Genomic DNA, 24,135 nt, shown 5'->3' with positions numbered 1-24,135 from the left:
TGCTCTAAATTTATATTTTTTTAAAAAAGTTAGACGATTGTTTTTGACCGGTGCAGATGTGATGGGCCGAAGGGCCTTTTCTGTGCTGTCGACACCTTTGACTCTATAATTTACATGGCGGAGACCAGAACTTACACACAGTGCGATATCTTTTGTAAGATGAAGTCCAGAACTATGCACAGCTCCAAGTGTGGTGCAACGGAAGTAAGTTCAAAAGCAAAGAATTATTTCTACAACAATAAACCCTTGGGGTTTGCTTGCATTTATGACTGGTTTACCTGCACAGCTACTTTTAAATGATGTCTGAATAATTACCCCCGAAGCCCCCTTTGCACCACTGTCCAATTTAGACTTTTATTTTCCCAAGGAGCCCATTCATTCCAACAAAATACGCCTCGCACTTGAAATTAATTTCCCATTTATCTGCCCATTCTGCAATCTTGTTATGTCTTAGATTTTGGCACAATCTTTTTTCATTATTAATTGTTATTTTGATGTCATATTTGATAGCCTGGTGCGGGAAGTGAGACAAATTAAGTAAGTTATTTTTAATGCGAACAATTCCTAAAGATTCAAAAGTGGTTTTCAAATTACTGCACATTCACGACTACGGACAGTAAATATTGTTTTCACTGTTATGCTTACATGAGGATTATTTGTTTCTAGCAGTTCTGTGAGTTTCTCCAGCAGTGCAACAAGGAATTCCCGAGGCTTACGAAGAACCCAACCAGGTTGTGCAATAAAGATCCTCAAGAAGACGCCCCCTACTGACAGTTCGCCTCCAGTGTCACTGTAGGCGACTGCAAAGTCTTCGGGTAACTGCAGAGGGGAGACAGAAAACATTAGATTTACACAATCAAGAACATTTTCTCCCCTTCGCGCCCCCCCCCCCCCCCAAACTCAAACAAGCCAGACTCTATCCCATTTTCCCTGATTCAGAGTAGGAACTTTATTTTACAACTTATTCCTACTTGTAATAATGTACTAGACGTGCAGTTGGCTAGGTCAATTTCTCCTACTTTACTGGAGACATCCAGCCTCCAACTGCAACTAGTCCTGATATCATTGCCGACATTGTAATCTTGATTACAAACTCGTCGCCTAAAATGTATGACTAGAAATTCAGGGCAATTATGTGCAGACCACTATTCACACAGAACTACTGTTGTTTAAAAACAATATTGAAAAATGTTAGGTTTTTCTTGTCCACACAGATAATCTGCAGTCAGATATGATAGACATATACCAATGTAATTATGTTTCTCTTCCAATAAAACACAAGGTCCATTTGAAGCAAAGCTTTCTTCCTATGACATTGTTTTATCCATGTTTTACGACCATGGATAGATAAATGTTTAGCTAACTATAACTGAAGATCTTCCTTGACCAGTTACAATGAGTGGCCAACACACTTGCACTCACATTTATAGTGTATGCTTCTGAATTTGTTGGTTCCACCGTATGTACTAAAACTAGGTTCAAGTTGACTAGGTGGATAGGCAGCCCTTTTGAAGTTCCCCTGCATGCAAGTAGCATGGGTAGATATCCCAGTTTTGTTTGGCAAGGAGGCGCCAGGTTTCTTGCATGCACAATCAAAGAGATCTGCAGTGACTTAAAATCTGGTGCCAGTTGGGCAATGACACCACAGTCATCTGCAAACTGAAGATCATCCGTTTCTCGGACGACCAGTTTAGTTTTGGCATGCAGGCAGGGGGGATTAAGGAGCTTTCCATCGAGGCATTATTTAATACTGACACTAGAAGGTAGTTGATCTTTAGAGGTGAATAGACATTGTTCGGTGGATTGTAAATAGTATGAGGCTATCAGACAGCTTTGCTCGACAAAACAGCCCAGATTTTGAAGGCATCAGGTCTCCCTCGCAAGACACTTGCAGTTATGTCAACGTGAAGTAAATGCAGGATTGTGATGAGGTTTATTTGGATATCCAAAGCTTGGAGCACAATCCATAGAACCTCAGAATGTGCCAATTCAGATGCTTCGGTCAGGTCGATGAATGCAATGAAGAGCTCCTGGCAACGAGGACCACGTCGGAGGCTTCTTTACAAGGTCTAAAGCCAAACTATCTGGGAGGATTTCCTCAGCCACAGGAAGGCAGCAATCAGCCTGTCCTTCAATGTTGTCAAAACAAAACTCATATCAACCGCCCAGTCAGCCAATTATTGCACCTTGCCAGTCACCTCTCTCAAAAGGCCACCTGTGACAAGCAGATCCAATACCGGACCAGCTCGGCCAACTCAGCCTTTTACAGACGACAGCACCAAGTGTTTGACAACTCATGGTTGGCCTCTGCAAGCTAACCAAAGTCCTAGTGTACAGAGCAGCTGTCATCTTGTACTACAGCAAGGCCTAGACAGTGTATTAGTGAACCAAAATCTTCAGAGAAATTCACCAGCAAAGCCTCTGCTAAATCCTTTTGATTCAATGGGAGGACTGTTGAACTAATGTTAGCATCCTTCTTGAAGACTCCACAAACATGCAGGCAATCTCCTGCAAAATGTGCAGGTTAGGTGAATTGGCCATGCTCATTTGCCCCTCAGGTGTCCAGGGACGTGCAGGTTAGGTTATGGGGTTACAGGATAGGACAGGGTGGCTGAGGTAATGGACCTGGGTAACATGCTCTTTCGGAGGATGGGTGCAGACTCAATGGGCTGAATGGCTTACTTCTGCACTATTGGGATTCTATGAAAATCAACATTGACGAACAGGACAGTGTCTGGATAGTCGAAAAGTGTCACACCCACCAAGTCCTGCTTTCTCAACTCTCAAACAGCCAGCATTCCAGGGGAGTATAGATGAAATCCTTCAAATACACTCTGAAGCTCTACTCGAAGCTTGGATGGATTGACATTAATGACTTGGAGGAGCTTGTTACCGACTGCTTAAAATGGCGACTTGCCCATTAAGCTGCAACACACTGAGTCATGACATCTTAACGATGAGACAGAGCGACAGCTGGGAAAAAACAAGGAAGCAAATCCTGCACTTCAGATCCCACTACCTGTCCCATGCGCCTACAGACCTGTGGGTCAAGAATCGGCCGGTTCAGTCACGTGAAGATCCACGGCAGAAATGAGAATCAAAGGGACAGCCGATGACGCAAATAGACAAATTACTGCGAGCATACTTTGAAAGATTTGTTCAGTATAAATACTCTGCTTTGGCTGCTCATATCAACCAGCTTGTAAAGTTGAACTCCACATGTTTTTAAAATATAAATTTAGAGTGCCCAATTCATTTTTTCCAGTTAAGGGGCAATTTATCGTGACCAATCCAACTAACCTGCACATCTTTGGGCTGTGGGGTCGAAACCCACACGGACACGGGGAGAATGTGCAAACGCAACACGGACAGTGACCCAGAGTCGTGATTGAACCTGGGACTTCAGCGGCGTGAGACAGCAGTGCTAACCACTGCGCCACCATGCTAAATTCCACGTGGTTGACCCTAGCAACCACTTGGCTAACATAAATCAGCATATTAGGAAATCTACAAAGATATCATCCCCAGGTCTTAATTAGCTGACTGTGGAAGAAAGACAAAAAGATGATTTTTTTTTTTGTTAACCCATGCAAAATCATTTTTCCCCCCGTATTTTTTGAAGTACGTGTCACAAGTAACTTTCTAGTGCTTACTACTTCCATGCATTATTTCCATCATAAATTAATTTTAGCCCTAATGTATAGGAGTGTACATGGTAATGAATAAAATGTGGAAAACATGCATAGCTGCAGTAGGAGGGTGCCAAGGATGAGAAACAAATGGTTTATTTAGAGAGACAAGGCGCACTGGCTACTCCCACAGGAGCAGAGGGGAAATTTTCATAAATGCTTGAATAATTGTGAAAATTGTGCATGTATAAAGACCATTTTGTGTAATGCCAGAGGTGGTCTTGAGGGGACGGTACATCAATAATTCAAAATGGAGAGTTCAGGAGATCAGCTGGAAATTACTTTTCAGGGAAAATAGCCTGCTTTAAACGTTTGCCCAAAGATAGCAGACCATGTGAAAGTAGTTTTGCATTGCTCTGGCAAGAGTCCACAGACATAATGGGCTGAACGGTTATCTTCTGCTTCAAAATTCCATGGTCTATCAATACTTTCTATTAATTTTTTTCATGGGGTGTGTGTGTAGCTGGCAAGGCCAGCTTTTGTTGCTAGTCACTAATTGCCCTTGACCAGAGTGGCATGCTCGACCATATCAGAGGGCAGTTAAGAGTTTACCATGTTGGTCTGGAGTTAATTGTGGGCCAGCCCAGGCAAGGAGAGCAGATATCAAACCAGGTTATGACAATCTAATAGGGCCATTACTTGAGACAAGCTTTATATTCAACATTTTATTAGTTGAATTTATTGACTTTTTCCAATTCAGGGGCAATTTAGCACGGTCAATCCACCTACCCTGCACATCTTTGGGTTGTGGGGTGAGACCCACGCAGGCACGGCAAGAATGTGCAAACTCCACGCAGTCACCCAGGGCCAGGACCGAACCTGGGTCCTCAGCACCGTGAGGCAGCAGTGCGAACCACTCTGTCGGCCTTTACATAGAACATAGAACAGTACAGCACAGAACAGGCCCTTCGGCCCTCAATGTTGTGCCGCGCCATGATCACCCAACCCACGTATCCACCCCATACCCGTAACCCAACAGTCCAAAGATGTGCAGGTTAGGCGAGGTCACGGGGATAGGCCATGGGAATGAACTTTGGTAGGGTGCTCTGTCAGAGGATAAGTAAAGACTTGATGGGCCGAAATGACCTCCTTCTGCATGGTTATTCCGGTTTAACATTACCGTTACTATGAATTGTTTGAAATAAACATTTTCCAGCCCTTCAAAAGGTGGTTCAGGCGGTTATTTCGAACTGAGTCAATCAGGTCCCCTCAGTCAAAGTCAATGTCACAAGAGAATACATAATTGTGTACTACCTTTTCAAATATCTATTATTTATACAATCTCCGCATACCTTCCAATTCACATCTGGATTGTCACGCTGTTGCTTGAAGTGGCTTGAAAAGAAAGAACAAATGGAGTTTAATTGAGAAGTCTCAGTAAAGCAGCACTACACTCCATTTCGCATGGGTGAACCTTTGGAATTTATTGGTGGCACTGGGGAATGGAATGCTTGCAATTTTAAAGCCAGTGCCCTGCAAACCCAATTTATTTTTTCCAGATGTACAGTACCGGTTCCCTGCCCTTCTTGCTGGCCCTTTGATAAGGATTACATGCCAACAATTATACCCCATACTGAACTAGACATTTTGTTTTCCCATCAGTACCGGTTCCCTGCCCTTCTTGCTGGCCCTTTGATAAGGATTACATGCCAACAATTATACCCCATACTGAACTAGACATTTTGTTTTCCCATCGAGTACACTCTGGAATTGAAGCCAGGCCCTGGGTGAAAAATCGGCATCTAACACACTGCACCGCCCAGTTTGACAACATTAAACACCAATGGATAACACATGGTCTTGAAATTAAGCTACATCAGAATGCATCTAAAACAGGGCAGCACGGCGGTGCAGTGGTTAGCACTGTTGCCTCACAGCGCCGAGGTCCCAGTTCAATACCAGCTCTGGGTCACTGTTTGTGTGGAGTTTGCACATTCTACATGTCTGCGTGGGTTTTGTCCCCACAACCCAAAAGATGTGCAGGATAGGTGGATTGGCCACGCTAAATTGCCCCTTAATTGGAAAAAATTAATTGGGCATTCTAAATTTATGGAAAAAAAGAATGCATCTAAAACAAAACTACTATCCCTTGCTTCCCTCTCCACCAATTTGAGACTCTATTTAATAGGTTAGCCAAGAAACTAGTTTAACCGTGATCTAAATGCAGTCTTGAATGTTTTTGTATCATGGCGGGTGGGGGGGAAAGAGAGAGAGAGAGAGAGAGAGAGAGAAGGTAGTCAATCTCACCACATCCTACCACACTTGAACAAGAAACCAGGTCACATTTTCTACTTCAAACACAATGTTATTAATGCCGTGGCACAAGTGTAATTCAGGAACAGGCCAGCATATTGGTGCCCACTATATTATGTGAGCCTCCCTCTCGCATCTACCTTGCTCTGTTAATGCCACTGCTGTGCTGAAGAAGCCTTCAGCACCAATTGAGGTGGGGAAAGATGAGCTCCAGTTGCTTCAAGGGTGTAAGAAAACCAAACTGCAGGCAAAAGGAAGCTTTATATATGGAAAATTAAATTATATTTCAATAAGGAATACACAAGGTAAACAATCATGAAGTCACGATTGGAGTGATTTCCACATGGAGACATACATCAAGAATACAAGAAATAATTTGGAAACTTTCTTTAAAGCCAACTTGGAACACCTGACTACCCTACCATAAACTGTCAGTCAGACAACTGTTTTGCAAAATGCATCTACCCTGCAGAATGAACAGTCAGCTCCCAGGTTTTAGCCCAGGAGAAGGTTCAGAATATTTTGGGTAGGCAATCACTGAAGCATTGTCTGTTTGCCCAACAAGTGAAACGAGTTATGAAAGATTTAGCGATTAGCTGCAGATAGTTCCTTCTTGCTCTGCTGCCCGTGAGCAGACCCTGTCCAACCAGCCAAAATGCCTCAAAATTTCCTCAAAATGCCACGAAAGCACACAAGGCGTCACGAATATTTTTCTGATCTTGTTGTGAAACATGTGATATTGACAAAGCAGAACTATGTAGCTAATTGTGGGAAATGGCTTCTCAGCAGCAGTGAAAACCATAGCGGCAGGAAGCTTTAAAGGTTTCTCCCTGTTGCAAAAATACTGTCCATCTCTCGGGTCTGTATGGCCTTCAGCTTTCCCTTCAGTAACTTATCTATTGACAAACGTTACCCCAAGTATCCGCTGACCTTAGTTTGTATGGGTGTCTCATGGTAATTTACAAAGTCTTTTGGAAGTCTAGAGAACCTAGATTATATGGTTTTCTTGTATATTTGGTTGGTGTTGGGACCCTTGCATTTTTAAGTGACTTGGATGACCGCATTTAAGCAGGATTGCAGAATTTGTAGATTATAGCAAATTGGAAGCAGAGAAAACTATTAGAAATGCAACTAAGGTCTGAAGGATCAAAGCGTCAGGTGTGAATTATTGCCAAGAAATACAACTTTAGCGTAAGAAAAGTGAAGCAAGGGTGCCCACAAATTGGACGAGTTGTGCAATGTGATCGAGAGAGATTTAGAAGTTGTGATACAAAAATCAATAAAGTCATCAGCACCACAGTTTTCTATAGTAAAAGAAGTGCAAACCTGGTGTGGCAACATTGCTGTATGAGATGTTGACCAGATTCAGTCTGTTATTCGGTGTTCAGTGATTACATCGTCACAGAACGGATACAAATACAATTCCAGAAATTTAAGGTGGCAGGAAAGGTAGAGTGGATGAATTTAGTTTCTTGGGAGAGATACTTTACTCTGCAAGTGCCCAATGAAATGAATAGAAATAGTCACTTATGAAAGATTCAAATATCACAGGGAAATTAGAGAAGAGAAGCAGGCCATTAGAAAGTTGTGGAATAACTCACAGAAGTGAACAAAGTTAGCCCAAAGGCAATTTGGAGTTTCCATGGCAGAAAAGACAGGCGATACGGTGAGCATGCGGACCGATGCTGGGGCTAGTGTGTATGAAAGGTTTGTTTACAAGTCTCTATAATAGAAAAGGATGCAAAGTTCCACAAGAACATAAGAAATCAGAACAGCAAAAGCCCAGGTGGCCCGCCAAGCCTGCTCTATTCAATGTGATTGTGGCTGATCTTGTGCTTCACTTTCCCACCTGCTCCTCGTCCCCTTAGACGCCAAAATTCTGTCTCTCTCAGCATTAAACATATTCAATGATGCTCCTGGGGAAGAGAAAACCCCAAGATTCAAAACCCTTTGGGTGAAGACTTTTTTCACTTCAGTACTAAACGATCAGCCCCTTCCCCTGATACTGTAGCGCCCTTGTGTTCAAGATTCCCCAGTCAGGAAAACATAATTTCACTATCCACTCTGTCAAGCTCCTTCATAACATTGAATGTTTCAATAAGGTCACCTCTTATCCAGACACGATAGCACCAATTTAGTCAGCCCCACATCATAATACAGCCCTGTCATCCCAGGGACCAATCTATCGAATCTTCGCTGTACTGCCTCCAATTTAAGTATACAAGAATATAAGAACTAGGACCAGGAGTAGGCCATATCTGGCCCCTCGAGCCTGCTCCACCATTCAATGAGATCATGGCTGTTTTTTTTGTGGACTCAGCTCCACTTTCCGGCCCGAACACCATAACCCTCAATCCCTTTATTCTTCAAAAAATTATCTTTATCTTAAAAACATTTAATGAAGGAGCTTCTACTGCTTCACTGGGCAAGGAATTCTATAGATTCACAACCCTGTGGGTGAAGACGTTCCTCCTAAACTCAGTCCTAAATCTACTTCCCCTTATTTTGAGGCTATGCCCCCTAGTTCTGCTTTCACCCGCCAGTGGAAACAACCTGCCCGCATCTATCCTATCTATTCCCTTCATAATTTTATATTTTCTATAAGATTCCCCCTCATCCTTCTAAATTCCAACGAGTACAGTCCCAGTCTACTCAACCTCTCCTCGTAATCCAACCCCATATGGAAACCAAAATAGCACACAGTCCTCCAGGTGTGGTCTCAACTATGCCTTGTACAATTGCAGCAAGGCTTCAATCTTGCACATCAAACCCCATACAATATAGACCAACATGCCATTTGCTTTTCCAATTGCTTGCTATACCCGTCTGCTAACTTTGTGTTCCTTGTACGAGTACACCCAAGTCCCCCTGAACATTAACATTTACAAGTTAAGCCTTTTTAAAAAATGCAGCTTTTCTAGTCTTATGACCAAAGTGAATAACCTGGCGCCTCCCCACATTAAACTCCACCTTACTAAACCTATTTACATATCTCTTTTCAGCCTGAGTCCTCTGTTTGCATTCCCACCTTGCTTTGTACTGCCAGCAAACTTGGATATATTACCACGTCTTCATCCAAGTCATTGATATAGATTGCAAATAGCTGAGGCCCTAGCACTGATCCCTGCAGTGCTCCACTGGTAAAAGCCTGCCAACTTGAAAATGTCCCCATTTACTCTCTATTTACTGTCTGTTAACCAATTCTCTATCCGTAATATCACCACCACTATGTAGACCTAATCAAAATGCAGTAGTTAGGTATAAAAAAAGTTCAATAAGGCTAATGGAATGCTAGGCTATATATCCAGAGGATTAGATGCTAAGCGGAGGGAACCTTTGTTGCATCTATTTTTAAAAAGCCCTAATTTCGACCACATCTGGAGTACTGCATAGAGTAGTGGGAAACAACACCTTAGGAGGAGTGATGTCAACAGAATGTTAGCAGGATTCCAAGGGCTAAATGAGGAGGATGTATAAACTAGGCTTATATAGTCCCTGGACTACAGAAGTTTAAACGGTGATTTAGGGAAGGTTGTTAGGATTTGGAAAGGAACTGAGAAGATAGGTGAAGGCAAACATTGTGTTACAATCCCAATTGATGTCATAACTGGATGGGAAGATTCCAGAATGAAAGCCCGGCTCAAAAGACAAATTTAAAATAATAAAATGTGAAGAAACAGAGTCACAGGATTGCTAACTAATTTCAACAACAAGGAAAACACTCCTTTACTCTCCCCTTTGCTCAACAAATACACAGATTTTAAGATTAACACAGATTACAAGTATATCCTAAACTACAATGGTCTCATTAACACAGATACTTTTAAGCACTTTGATTGAGTGCAGTCAAATACACACACCCTGCTCTAAACCCAAGTTAGTGTCTGTGGTTTCCTCCTCAGAATCCTTCCAGATGATCGCATGCGGGTTTCCAAACTCCATTCCCAAAAGCATGCTTTAAAAACTTCTTATAATAAAGCTTTCCCCTTAGCGGTTTGCATTCCAAAATCCAGTCCAGGTTTTACAAATGACTCTTTTAACCCAAGCTTTCACTCCATTTTTAACAGTGAATTCAGTCCAGGATTTTACATGACCCCCTTTAGGTTTCCTTTGTCTCAGCCTTCTTCTCAGCTTGGTCTGTCTTCATTGAAAAGTCTCTGTCCTAGTACCTTTAAATTTAGACTTATTGGAAATGTCTTTTCATTTTTCGAGCTTCTTTAACAAGCTGCTCTTCAGATTGCTGCACTTATTTTCTTAACCATTACTCCATGGTAAGGCTTTTCTTCCAGCAAAGCTTAGAGATGTTCCCTCTCTAACCTTCTAAACCAACTGTTTCTAGCACTGCTGAGAGCTGCCTTCTTTCTTCCTACCCATCTCCAACAGCAATTAAATTAGCTAAACTAAAACCTTCTCTACCTTACAAGACCCCAGTGTCAAGCAACCACTACTGGTTTATTTACTCTTCACACCCTAGCCCTCTCTAAGCATAACAGATCACAGTTGGAACGTAACCAATCCCCACACGCATACACAAACACCGTTGCCCAGCATGGACAACTATAGGTTATACCCTTCCAGGCACTGAAACATTAAACACACTTAAAGCAATGCTTTATTTCTAATGTTTACCAATAGAAATCTAATTCCCTTAAAACTATCTTTGTTTGCCGAACAATTGACACTAATGGGAAGTCCAGGACAAGGACAAAATCTTAAAATCAGAGTCCGATCAGTCAGGAGAGAATTTCGAAACAGTTCCTTCGTTGTAAGGATGGTATGAAATGTGGAACCCTTTCCTGCAAAAAGCATCAGATGCTACTCAATTAATAATTTTAAATCTGATATTATGGTATAGAGACGAGGTGGGTGAATAGACTGATATAGGTTGTCCATGATCTTATTGAATGACAAACACATTCAAGGAGCTGAGTGGCCTATGGTTCCTTTGTCCATTGCCTTTTCCTGTTTAAATAATTCTTCCATAGGGTACATGCCTTTTGAATGATTTCAAGTATGTATTGTACTGAAATGGATTCCGAGACTTCATCTCTTTGAAATAAAAATCTGGTCCATGTTTCGGGGGGGGGGGGGGGGGGGTTTGTAAATTGGATTTTCTGGCTGCTACATCAAATCTTTGAGAAGCGAGGTTGGTCGGGAAACAAAAGCTGGAGAAGCTTCTGGGAAGGATAAAGAACACTAAGAAACTGGATTTCACCTGGTGGTCAGAACAAGACTGTGGCTGTGAAGCAGTGTGCAACAGCCAGCTGAAAAGACTTGAACCTAAAAACCTGTGCACGCAGTCCAGACAAAAACCAGAGCCTACAATACTGTGTACTGAGGTGTTATTGAGTGGTCAAATGAAGAGGACTCCGGGAAAGTTATATTTTCAAGGCTGTTGTGAAACGAGTGAAGGAGGTTCTACAGAAGTGCATCTTTTTGGTGATAATCGTTTCTGTGAAATACGGACAGAGTAACACAGTTGGTGGAGATCCTGCATGTCGAAGAATGGAAAATAGAGCTGTGAAAGACTTTGGGGCGGCATGTGGTGCCCTATGTGCACTAAGAGGGCTATCTGAGAAATACCCCTTCATTGTGTCAGCTATTTGAAGAGTAATTTAGAGTTTCAACTGAACATACTTTGCCTGTTAATTCATTTATTTATTTATTGTTGATTTTTAGTTTGATTATTATGGTAAAGTTTTGAAAGTCAAATCTTGTCCACTGATTTCTTCCATTCGGGCTGTTTGCTTCTTCATTGCACAATATGCACACTAAAGTCATTTACACATTTTTTAAAACTACAAGCGATAGCTTGGGTAGCATTCTTGTCCATAGCATTTACAGTGCAGGAGGCCATTCGGCCCATCGAGTCTGCACCAGCTCTTGGAAAGAGCACCTGACCCAACCGCACACCTCCACCCTATCCCCATAACCCAGTAACCCCACCCTACACCAAGGGCAATTTTGGACACTAAGGGCAATTTAGCATGGCCATCCACCCAACCTGCACATCTTTGGACTGTGGGAGGAAACCAGAGCACCCGGAGGAAACCCACGCACACACGGGGAGAACGAGAACATTGTCCATGTATTCCAAATTGTCGAAAATAACTAAATACATTGCATGTTACAAGAAATCTTCTATTAAAGCCTCAAGTTATTCAGTGCGCTGGGTGCCTCTGCATTCAAAATTAAAAACTTCCCGTAAACATCAATAGGAACAGATACGATCATTCTATAAATACATAGAGTCCCTACAATGCAGAAGGAGGCCATTCAGCACATCAGGTTGCACCGACCCTCTGAAAGAGCACCCTACCTAGATCCAATCCCCCACCCTATCTAGGTCCACTCCCCCACCTTATCCCCATAACCCCATCTAGGGGCATTTTAACATAGCCAAACTACCTAACCGGCACATCTTTAGACCGTGGGAGGAAACCGAAGCAACCGGAACTCTCACAATCACGGGAAGTATGTGAAAACTCCACACAGGGAGTCACCCAAGGCCAGATTTGAACCCGGGTCCCTAGCGCTGTGAGGCAGCAGTGCTAACCACTGTTACCGTGCCGCCCTAGGAAGTTCAGAAATCAATGTCAAGATTAGCTTACGTACTCGAGCATCATTTGTCGGATGGTTGTGGACACCTTCTCCCTGGAGTTGTCATTCCATATCAGCTCTGGGTTTTCATGCGTTCCCTCAAATATGTGCACAGATGCTTCAGGATTGTCCCTCATGGCATCCATGAAGACACTCGGTAAAAATTTGGTCAACGTGATTCTTACCTAAATTGGGAGTGGTATATTTACTGAAACAGTTTGAGAATGCTTCATATCAAGAGCATTAAAATAACGAACATTGAAAACAGGTAAGATCTTCACTGGATACCAAATCCCCAACAGCATTCTTTGAAACAGCTTTTCTTCTCTGGCAGATAGTTAGAAAGAGGTAGTAATGTGGCTTGTTCATGATAACAGGCGTGAATTGGAGAAATTAAACTTTGGCTTCTCCTGAAACTGCTCATCAAGCTCCATTATTTTTGCCAATTGAACAAGTGGACCCTTGTTTTCAAACTCTATGTCCTGTTACGAATCACCAGAAAGAGTCTAGAGCTTTAGGAGAATGTGAAAACGGGTTGGACCCTTTGGGAAAAATAAACAAACTAACAGATGCTTTAATGGCAAGAACAAAAAGAATAGGATTTGTCAGGATGGATAGAATGTGCAAACAATAGCACGAAGACAAGTTCAACTTAAAAACACAAACCTCTCCAAGCTTAGCAAAGTCTTCAACGCTGCATTGGCTACAGACAACAAACAAAACTAGTTCTGGATAGAGATCAATAACACTAACAAAATGGTAATAAGGCCAGAGATTTCACAGCTTTCTCACACGAAACATCTAGTTAATCTGTTGTTCCTGTTATTGAAGAATATTTGGGTCAAATGGTTTGCCTGTTTACAAAACCAACCCGCGAGCTTAAACACTTACACACCTTTGGTCCAATAAGTTTGTCTGTAATCATTTTGGCAAAGAGCTCCGCAGTCTGGGCTCGAACCTGAGGATGAGTTGAATTACAAAACAAGTCTAGTAGATATACAAGGGCACCTGTACAGAAGCAGAACAGTAAATAATTTCAAATTTGCTGCTCAAAAGTAAAAAAGAGTCTTAAAATAAAATATACACAATTGAAAATTATAAAATATTGAACTAAATTTCAGCAGCACGTTAATCTCTCAATTCAAAATGGAATCCCACCTTTTAAGAAAACAATCGAGATTGAACAGATTACCCCGATAAGCATCTGACATGCACATTCAGCCCAACTGAGGCTATTGAAAGTTTGAACACAATGAGGGATCATCGTGCTAATGTTTGACATATACAATTTAATGCAGGAGAAAGCTGTCTCTACTCTGCCTAGGTAGAGCACCTGCTATATTAATTTTACCATTTCTTTTACTGGCAATTCAACCAAGTATATACACGCTTATGCAAAAATTAAATTAATAGTTCCAGAATAAACTGGTAATAAAATGAGATAATCCGGGAATCGAACCTGGGACAGCTCCAGGGTCCCAGGTTCAATTCCCGGCTTGGGTCACTGTCAGTGTGGAGTCTGCACGTTCTCCCTGTGTTTGCGTGGGTTTCCTCCGGGTGCTCCGGTTTCCTCCCACAAGTCCCGAAAGACGTGCTGTTAGGCGAATTGGACATTTTAAATTCTCCCTCAGTGTACCCGAAACGGCGCTGGAATGTGGCGACTAGGGGCTTTTCACAGTAACTTCTTTGCAGTATTAATGTAAGCCTACTTGTGATAATAAAGATTATTATGCAACATTTCTAAACGGTAGGCATCACAACTTAATATCTTTAATTTATGGTTTGCTAAATGTTAACTTAATGTATGACCAGCAGTATAGATTGGCAGAAAAGAGGTTACTTCATTACCTATTGAAAATAACCGTGGTGAAAAATCCATTTTTCTCTCATTTATTCTCAAAACCAAAACGGTCAGGAAACTACATCAGTCATTTGTTACTTCAAATCTCTTTTTATTAATTTGATTGTCATATTTCAGCTACTGACAATTACCATTGCGAAATTACTCAGACATACAAGCTTGCATCATATTACATACTAGCAGAAATTTGGAGAAGTATATTTCAGCAAGATTACATAATGGATCGTAGGTAGCCACCAGCTCTGCTTACCTTCAAGTATAACAATGTATAAGAGTGCACATTTATACTCCGGAGTCAAATCTATCCATCTCCCATATACAGATAAAATACATTGAAAAGGAACAAACATTGCTTTACCTTTCCCCATGGCTTCTTTTATGATCTTTGTATTTGACGTCAATGCATAAAGGGTTTCAAGGACGAGCTGTCGACCTAAGAACAGTAATATTGAAACTTTTCTTACAATTTTTAAATTATGGTTTTGAAAACCTGCACGGTAAAGGTCACTCTTAAAAACTGCTGTTGAAGCCAATATTGTTCAGTCTCCCTGGCTGACAAATAGATTGTCATTTCCTAACGCAACGAGTGTGTCATCTTGTTTTTTCTACCCTTTCACTCAAAGCCTTTTAAAATGCTGTTCATGTGCAATATTTTCCAATTTCAAGAGCCCAGATACAAAACTACTCCAGCTTCAACCTGTATTTGTTGCTTTTTCCACCACTCTCCACGACTATGTTCCACACGCTATGGTTTCTACAAGATTTTCTCATTATTCTGTCCTGTTGTTAGGGCCTTTTCCTCATTCTGTTAGTCCATCTCTCCTCAATATAATAGTTCGCTCTCGTGTATTCTTCTGCAGGTATTCTCAATTTTTAGGTCTTACTTTCAAGACCAGGGCTGTCATCAGGATGGCAAATCAGGTTAGAGCGAGGGCAGCACGGAGGTGCAGTGGTTAGCACTGGGACTGCGGCGCTGAGTTCGATCCTGGCTCTGGATCACTGTCCGTGTGGAGTTTGCACTTTCTCACCGTGCCTGCGTGGGTTTCGCCCCATAACCCAGATGATGTGCTGGTTAGGTGGATTGGTCATGCTAAATTACCCCTTAATTGGGCAAAAAAAAATAATTGGGTACTCTAAATATATAAAAAAAGAAAAAAAATCAGGTTAGAGCTAGGAATGGGATTGATTACTTATGGGCTACAACAGACTGAGGCTGGAGAGTGGGGTGGCATCGTGGAGGCAGCTGGGCATGAGAGAGTAGTTAGCCTGAGCTTAGGATGGAATCGAGAAACAGAATAAATCAGTTGAAAATCAAATGCATTCAAAGGTCTTTAGTGAATGAGATGGCTTGAGCCGGGTTACATTTGGAGAGGACTATATATATATATATATATATATATATATATTTGGAAGGCACACATTTTGGCTGCATCAAATGTCATTGGGACAAAAGGAAAAAAGGCTGCAGTTGCCAGAAGTGAAAAGAGAAAATGCTGAGCAGGTTAGGTAGCGTTTGTGAAGGGAGTAATGTTTCATACAATCCCTACAGTGCAGGAGGCCATTCAGCCCATCTAGTCTGCACCGACCCTCCAAAAGAGCACCCGACCTAGGTCCAAATCCCCACCCTATCCCCGTAACCCCACCTAACCTTTTCCAGTCTTGCAACCGAGGGACACACAATGTATGAAATGCAAATATGATCATCCTCTGTCCACAGTTGTTTGACCTGCAAAGTGTTTCCAGCATTTCCTGTTATTTACATTTCTAAGGGGCTGGTGACCTTCTGATCTGATCAGAAACAAAGTGTAGACAAGCTAGTAGACTAAACATTAAACCTAAATTGGATTCTGCCTTCAACCAACACGTGTGCATTTTCCAGCAGTGGGTACTGCATGATAAATCTGCAGCAAGAACCCTGGCTGATTTTCCAACCAAAGCCCAGGGCACTCTCTCTCTCTACTAAATCCAACTAAAATCAGCCAATTCAACAGAGACTGAACTGGTTCTTGCCTGGTCGAGGTGGCTCCATTTATAAAGTGCTCCTATCATTCGAGCCATCGTGCACAACCTTTGCTCAAACATTTACCACCCCCAGCTAAAAACATTAAAATTTCCTTGCTGAAACAAAGTCTCCTGAAAATAAATCATATTTGAAAGTTCACGTCCAACAGTTATTGAAGGGATACTTACTGGATGGCAATGAATGCAGCAGAACTAGGAGGTTAGAAAGGACCAGTGATTCAGCAATGTTATTTACACATTCTTGGTTAGCCGTCACTATGTTCACTACCTGTGGCATAACAGTAAAATATTCAGAAACATTTCTCACGACTTCATGCATAAACACAAAAGGCAGATTTCCGGTCACTGGCTTTTTATAAGTTAACCCTAAAGAAGTTGCAATGTTAAAGTTTAATCGCTTCTTTTTTTAAAAAAAAGTAAAATTGGGTAATCTGGAGTTAAATTCAACTCGGTTTCAAACAGCTCTGGACACACCCTCATTATAACCAGATTGCTACAAATCCACAAAGCCAACTGCTGCAATCCGTGCTATTCCCAGTGGTGGGACACAGATTCGTGTCTGCTCCATCACCAGTTTGGTGGCCTTGGGTCATGTTGTTTGACTGTTTCATGGTGCAAGCAGTCTGTAGCCTCGAAGGATCAAAATAGAAAATAAAAAAAAACTGGGAAGCCAACTTACAGCACCAACAAATCATAACCTACCTCCAAGGCAAGCTGTTGAACCTGACCAGCTCCATGCACTCGTAAAAGAGAAAATATCAATTTAAAATGCCCAACGCATTCAGTCTCAGCACCTGCAACAAAATTCAAAATGTAGACCAGCAGCTGCAAACTGGACCCAGTATGAATACATGGCATAGATTTGGCATAGAACATGAACTTAAAATGATTGAGTCCAAGAACTAAAGCATTTTCTCCAGAGTTTGCCTAACTATTGCTATTCAACCTCTCCACCAAAATGGTAAACCAGCTGGGCAATATCCCTCTGGCAAACAAATTTCTTCCAAGTAAATATTGGGAAGAGCAGAGCCATTTTCTTTGGTAACTGTTACAAGCACTGTGGGCAGCAAGGTAGCACAGTGGTTAGCATAGTTGCTTCACAGCTCCACAGCTTCGATTCCCGGCTTGGGTGACTGTCTGTGTGGAGTCTGCACGTTCTCTCAGTGTCTGCGAGGGTTTCCTCCGGGTGCTCCGGTTTCCTCCCACATTGTGCAGGTTAGGTGGATTGGCCATGCTAAATTGCCCTTAGTGTCCATAAAGGTTGGCTGGGATAGGGTGGCGGTGTGGGATTAGGTAGGGTGGCGGTGTGGGATTAGGTAGGGTGCCCTTTCAGGGGCCGGTGCAGACTCAATGGGCCAAATGGCCTCCTTCTGCACCGTAAATTCTATGATTCTATGACATCCCTATCCTACTTTTACAAGGTGGTTAGTTTTAAAGCAATCAAGATCAAAGGTGGGGGGAGGGGGTGGGAGGCAGATTCCAATATGGACCAAAAATTGTAAAATTCTGTAATATGGACAACAAGCTGCGAACAATAAGCAGGGTTATTTATACTCAAGGCAGATAATCAAATATCAGTCAAACAGTTCAGTCTGAAGCATTCCAACTTGTAATTTCAATAGGTAGATTTCTCCCCCCTCCCCCGCAGTTTACCATCCGAGTAAGACATTGAAGTTTGTGCAAAATACAATTCAGTTTTCAAGTAGCAATATTCACTGCACAATGGTGAACTTGTATTTCATGAACCATGAAAAAAATTAGATCTTTGAATGAAATTTCTTCACCATAAATTAGTAATAGGGTGCAGTAGCCATTGGCAACTACGTATAATCAATAAGCTTGATGCCGTTCAAATCAGTATTAACCACCATCCCTTCCCCAACTGCATATTTCAAATGCCAAAGCATTTTCTATTGAAGAGTTTTTAAAATGGAAACCTTAATGGAGGCCAAAGCAGTCACCATTACAGCAAGATTAGGCTGTTCAAAAATCAGCATTAAGGAACAGATGAGAACGGCAGCATGAATTTCCAAATGGAAAATCATGTCTAACTAACCTAGCTAAACATTTTGAGAAGGTTCTTCTCACATATCGTAGCTCACATCCATTACTTTGGAACCCAGGTTCTTGTACAGAAGGCACGCAAGGTCCCACAGGTAATAGCTAGTTAAATTGATTTTGAGGATATGGGCTAGAGGAGGAGTGTTGGCCACAATACAAGAACTCCTTGCCTCTCTTCAAAAAGTTGCACAAGGCTTTATTTTTATTTATTTTTTAAATCTCCAGTCGAGCTGGCAAATGAAGCCTTCATTTCACATCTCAAAACACAGCACCTCAAATAATGCAGCACTCCCACAGTGCTGAGCCAGAGTGTCAGTTTATATTATGCGCTCAAGTTGCACCAACCTGGATTGTTTTTGATGACATTACGTAACGCCTCTAGGGCCATTTCAGCTCGCCTCAACCTGTCTTCATGCTGATCAGATTCCACTTTCCCAGTCTGCGTGATGGCCATCAGAGTGTGTAGATATTGTGCTTGTGATCCAATGTAATCAAGGAGGCTGGCTGTGAAGACCTTTGGAAGCTAGAATAGGAAAATCAAGTTCAAGCTATGGTACTTATTTTACAGGAAATATTGAGGCAAGCGCTTTTAGATTCCATTTTTTCTTTCTACAGAGCAATTTCTAACCCTGTCAATTGAGGTGGATTGCAGAAAACTACTAATTCACTGGACAGTGCAACTTTCCTCCTGTTCTTGTACAGAAAAAATATTTCACTGGACAGTGCAACTTTCCTCCTGTTCTTGTACAGAAAAAACATCCCCTATTCCTGGTGATGTATGGCACGTAGTTAACAAAATATCAGGTTCATAACACAGTAGAGACTGAAATGGAACATGGAAGAAAGCTGAAAGGTAAATCAAGGGCTGATATTTGAGAAAAGATTAGTGAGCAGCATAAAAAGAGAACTTTAAAATCTAATAGCCAGAGAGAGTAAAAGGATAGGCAATGGAGAAGGTGAAACAAAATCTATGGAGGCAGAGGGTATAGTAGAGGTACTAAATGAGCACTTTGCATGCGTCTTTCCAAAACAGGATGGGCATTGCCAATGCTACAGGAAAAGGAGGAGGTGTTGGAAATTATCGGTAGTTTTAAAGAATTTATATTTGTATTCGTAAACATTAGCAGTAAGGTAGTTTCAAGTGGGTGTAATTTAACATTTGTGCCTGGAAGGGGCAAACCTGCAGTTAGAATCATGCTGGACAACGGTGTTTGTATGTGTGGGGGTTGGTTTCAATTCCAACTGTGCTTCTACTGTGCTTAGAGAGGGCTACAGCATGAAGAGTAAATAAACCGGCAATGGTTGCTTAGCCACTGGGACCTTGTATGTTGGAGAAGCTTTTAAATTGCAATTTAGCTAATTTTATTGCAGTTGGCGATAGGTAGAGAGAGAGAGAGAGAGAGAGAGAGAGAGAGAGAGAGAGAGAGAGAGAGAGAGAGAGAAGCCAGCTTGCACAGCTCTGCTAGAAGCAATTGGTTTTAGAAGGCTAAGGAGGGAACATTTCTCTCAGTCTTGCAAGAAGAAATGGCTAAGAGAACAGATGCTAGAAAAAAGTGCAGCTCATTAAGGAGACTAGAGAAATGAAGGGGAGTTTCCAGAAGTCTGGAGTTATTGGAACAGGGAAAACTGTAAACCAGAACTGTTCAATAAAGACAGAGTTGGAAAGGCATTGGATATGGAGAGCCTGAAAGATATCTTTAATAGTGCTAAGTTTTAAGGAGCACGGTGGCGCAGTGGTTAGCACTGCTGCCTCACGGCACCGGGGTCCCAGGTTCGATCCCGACTCTGGGTCACTGCCCGTGTGGAGTTTGCACATTCTCCCCGTGTCTGCGTTGGTTTCACCCCCACAACCCAAAGATGTGCAGGGTAGGTGGACTGGCCACGCTAAATTGTGAAAAATGAATTGGGTACTCCAAATTTATTTTTTAAAAATAGTGCTAAGGTTTGCGAGAAGAAATATTATTTGAAATAATTGTGTAAATCGGTGGCTAGAGCTCAGTGTTTATGCAAAAGCCTTTAAGACAAAGGAAACCTGAAAAGCAAGGTTTAAAAGCTGAAAGCGAAACCTTGATGGAAGCAGCGGAGGGAAAGCATATCTTAAAATATTTTTAAATGTGACTTTTGAAAGCGTAATTTGAAATCACTCGTGTGGAAGCCAGAATTCAGTGAGACAGGGCGGCACTGGCGGGGGGGGGGGGGGGGTATATTATACAGGTCAGAATCAAATTGCTACAACGTTCCTTAAAATGGAACGTGTAACTAACTAGTTTACAGAAAGGAATCAAGAGTCAGTTAACTGATTTGGTAGGTAAACTGGATTTGGGATACCTGCAGGGCAAGGAAAGCAGAGACTATTGAAAGCATAACAAAATATTTAAAATTACAGGAGCTGTCAGATAGAGCAAGTTCTCAAAAAGCGATGCAGTGAATTAGCTAAAGGTAGTTTAAAAAAAAAAATTAAATGGTTGATAACGGTTGATTGTGTTCAAAGTAGAAAAGTCACCCAGTCCCGCTTTCCTATTATCCAGATATTGGCACATCTCCAACTCTGTCTCAGCTCATAGAATCCCTACAGTGCAGAAGGAGACCACTTGGCCCATCGAGTCTAGCCTCTGAAAGGGATCCTGACCTCAGCCCACAATTTAGCATGATCAATCCATCTAATCTGCACATTTTTGGATTGTGGGAGGAAACTGAGCACCCGGAGAAAATCCACACAGGCATGGGGAGAACGTGCAGACTCCACACAGAGTCACCCGAAGCCAGAATTGAACCCGGGACCCTGGCGCTGTGAGGCAGCAGTGCTAACCACTGTGCCACCGTGCTGTCCCTGCTGTTTAAATCCTTATCCGTACCTTTGGTACCGCAAGACTCAACTAAATGCTCTCCTGATCAGCCTCTCACTTTATAGTCTTTATGAACTTAGAACGAACTGTTTCCAAAACTTCGCTGCCCTGTTTTATTTCCCCATTAACCTTGCAATCACAGAGTTGCCCTCATTTCCCACTGCAACACTTGGTTTTAAAAATTATTTCTTTTCAAATCACTCTGGGGCCTCCCCATCTCTTGGTAGGTTATACACAAAAGATGTTGTATATTAACCATTAAATCTACCCCATTACCCCTGTAGAGTTGATCAATGGGAATTTAGTAGCACTAGAATCATAGAATCACTACAATGCAGGCGGCCATTCGGCCCATCGAGTCTGCACCAGCCCTCGAGCACTCTACTTGGGCCCATAACACTTCTCCCCCCCCCCCCCCCCCACACCTCCCCCCACCCCAGTAACCCAGTTACCCCACCACTGCTAGTAACAGCCAAAATATATCAATGTCTTGCGCAGTATTAATTTTCAACTGCAAAATACAAATGGCAATCCACATTGTATTATATTGTCAGTCAGTGGTGCCCAACCTGTGGTCGACAAGAATATTGCAGGTGGTCCGTGGGAAAAAAATGTAATTACATGTTCCTCGTTTGCATTATAATGGATGTTATAATGTTTGCAATGTAATTTGCTTCCCAAACATCCTTGTGTAATATAATCTGCAATGTATTTGAGAGTGCGCATCAGAAACAATTGGAAATAGTTGCATTTTTAAATACCTATTGATGTACAAGGTTAACTTCAGTCAGCCGTAGGCTAAGTAGAAAATAATTTTTAAAATGGCTCGCATGTGTTTAAGGTCTGCAAAAACTTTTGATGGTGATCTACGGTCCACGTAAAAGGAAACCGGTCGGGAACTGCTGTTGTAAATGATGCAAGATCTTTTGCTATTTGTGCATGAGAGCTTGGAGGCCGCAGTAAAATGGCCATCACGTTTCTGTGGAATTAACCATCTTTTTGCAATCTTACCTCCAATGGGAATGTTGGCTGTTCATTGTAGACCCTGACAAATACTTCGCCAACGATGAGCTCTTTAGCATGTTCACTGAACACAAACTCAGCACCATAATTTTTGTCACAATCCCCCTTGAAAAAAAGAGAAAATATTGACAATTACATGCAGTATTAGACTATTACCATTAGAGGTAAACAAAACTCTCAACAAAAAGTCGAACTAGTTTTGAAATTAACTTAAGATTTGGGCAAACCATTGATAAAACAATAAAACTGATCCAAGGATCTTCAGAATATCAGATATTCCCAAATATGACGTCTACTAGTTTAGATACATCATTTACAAAATAACAAGCATGCTTTGAAAGTTTGTCATTTTCGAAAGAAAATCCTGCACCATATTTAATGAATGGATCTGAGCAGCACAAGCTGAATTGCAGCAGGAGGTTGTTCTATTAGATGACTTTGGTACTTCAAAAAATTGCTACAAAATCGTATCCAATGTTCAATTTCATTATCCCAGCTTTAAATTTGGCATTGAAGTCACAAAAAGATGCCTTTCCAGGATATATATGCATGTTCATTTTATATAAACACAAGTGTTCTTTCAAATAGGTGCAATTTTTAACTATCAACTACACCTCACCACCACCTGTCACAATTCGGTGTTAGGATACTGAAGTCATTGTTTTCGATCCCCACCACGTATTCTGTATCCAAGCCACAGATTCCACCCCTTTCCACTGTGCGAGGCTGAGGTAGAACATTTGCAACCTCGGCATGGAGCTAAACTTACACAACCTCTCCATCACTATGACCATCAACTGCCATCACCATAACATAACCCGTGTCCAAACCTAGCTTCAACTCATCCATTGTCTAAATCCTTATCCATGCCTTTGGTACCTCCCACTCACTTTTAATTCTCTCCTAATCAGGCTCCCACCTTGCAGCCTTGATATGCTTGATCCCAAACTTCGCCGTCCTGTTTTATTTATCCATCAAGCTTGTGATTACTGACCTATCCTCCACAGCAACATTTGGGTAAACAAAAATTCTCGTTTGTTTTCAAATCCCTCTAGGGCTCTCCCATCTCTTGGTTGGTCATACACAAAAGATGCTGCGTATTAACCATTATATCTGCCCGATTGCTCCTGTTGAGTTGGATCAATGGGAATTTAGTAGCACTACTACTAGTAAAAGCCAAGATACATGTTTTTCTATAGAATTCCTACGGAGCAGAAGCAGGTCATTTGGCTCATCGAGTCTGCAGCATTAGACCAATTAAGGGGCAATTTAGTGTGGCCAATCCACCCAGCCCGCACATTTTTGGGTTACGGGGGTTGAAACCCACGCAAACACGGAGAGAACGTACAAACTCCACATGGACAGTGACCCAGAGCCAGGATCGAACCTGGGACCTCGGTGCCGTGAGGCTGCAGGGCTAACCCACCATGCTGCCCATGTTTTGCTATGTTAAACGTGCTACACAAATATTAGCAGTCAATGTTCAAACCATGACTTTACAGGAGTAAAAAAACTTACCCTTTTTACCATACTTTCCTGCTGCCCTTCGAGAAACTCGAGTAGCTCAGCCCGAGTTCCATTGCTCCAGATTAAATATGGATTCTCAGTGTTACTGTTGAGCATCTTGAGAGTCTAAAACACAAAGAATGTTCTTGCGTAACAGAAATGTAATCTGATATTTCAACCCATGTATAACTCAAGTCTTTAACAGACCAAGGATTGACTGGATATAAAAATCCCCTTCGGGATATTCAAGTGATTGTGCAGTTCCAGACAAATT

General features: G+C 41.9%; 1 protein-coding gene across 4 annotated transcripts in view; it reads right to left on the bottom strand.

Moving 5' to 3' along the window:
- LOC119965813 (dnaJ homolog subfamily C member 13) overlaps positions 1 to 24,135 on the bottom strand; it is a 138,844-nt gene that overhangs the window by 14,695 nt on the left and 100,014 nt on the right. For all 4 annotated transcript variants that reach the window (XM_038796672.1, XM_038796669.1, XM_038796670.1 and 1 more), the window contains 10 exons: positions 23,874 to 23,987; positions 22,344 to 22,460; positions 18,832 to 19,009; positions 17,128 to 17,219; positions 16,594 to 16,693; positions 14,762 to 14,836; positions 13,438 to 13,550; positions 12,558 to 12,727; positions 4,982 to 5,024; positions 646 to 819 (listed from right to left, as the gene is read on the bottom strand). In XM_038796672.1, coding sequence (XP_038652600.1) covers positions 646 to 819; positions 4,982 to 5,024; positions 12,558 to 12,727; positions 13,438 to 13,550; positions 14,762 to 14,836; positions 16,594 to 16,693; positions 17,128 to 17,219; positions 18,832 to 19,009; positions 22,344 to 22,460; positions 23,874 to 23,987 — 1,176 coding nt within the window. The remainder of the gene's footprint in view (positions 1 to 645; positions 820 to 4,981; positions 5,025 to 12,557; positions 12,728 to 13,437; positions 13,551 to 14,761; positions 14,837 to 16,593; positions 16,694 to 17,127; positions 17,220 to 18,831; positions 19,010 to 22,343; positions 22,461 to 23,873; positions 23,988 to 24,135) is intronic.

Source organism: Scyliorhinus canicula, chromosome 5 (assembly GCF_902713615.1).
Source record: "Scyliorhinus canicula chromosome 5, sScyCan1.1, whole genome shotgun sequence".
In the NCBI taxonomy this organism is placed as follows: domain Eukaryota; kingdom Metazoa; phylum Chordata; class Chondrichthyes; order Carcharhiniformes; family Scyliorhinidae; genus Scyliorhinus; species Scyliorhinus canicula.
This window is presented reverse-complemented; position numbering and strand designations above follow the sequence as displayed.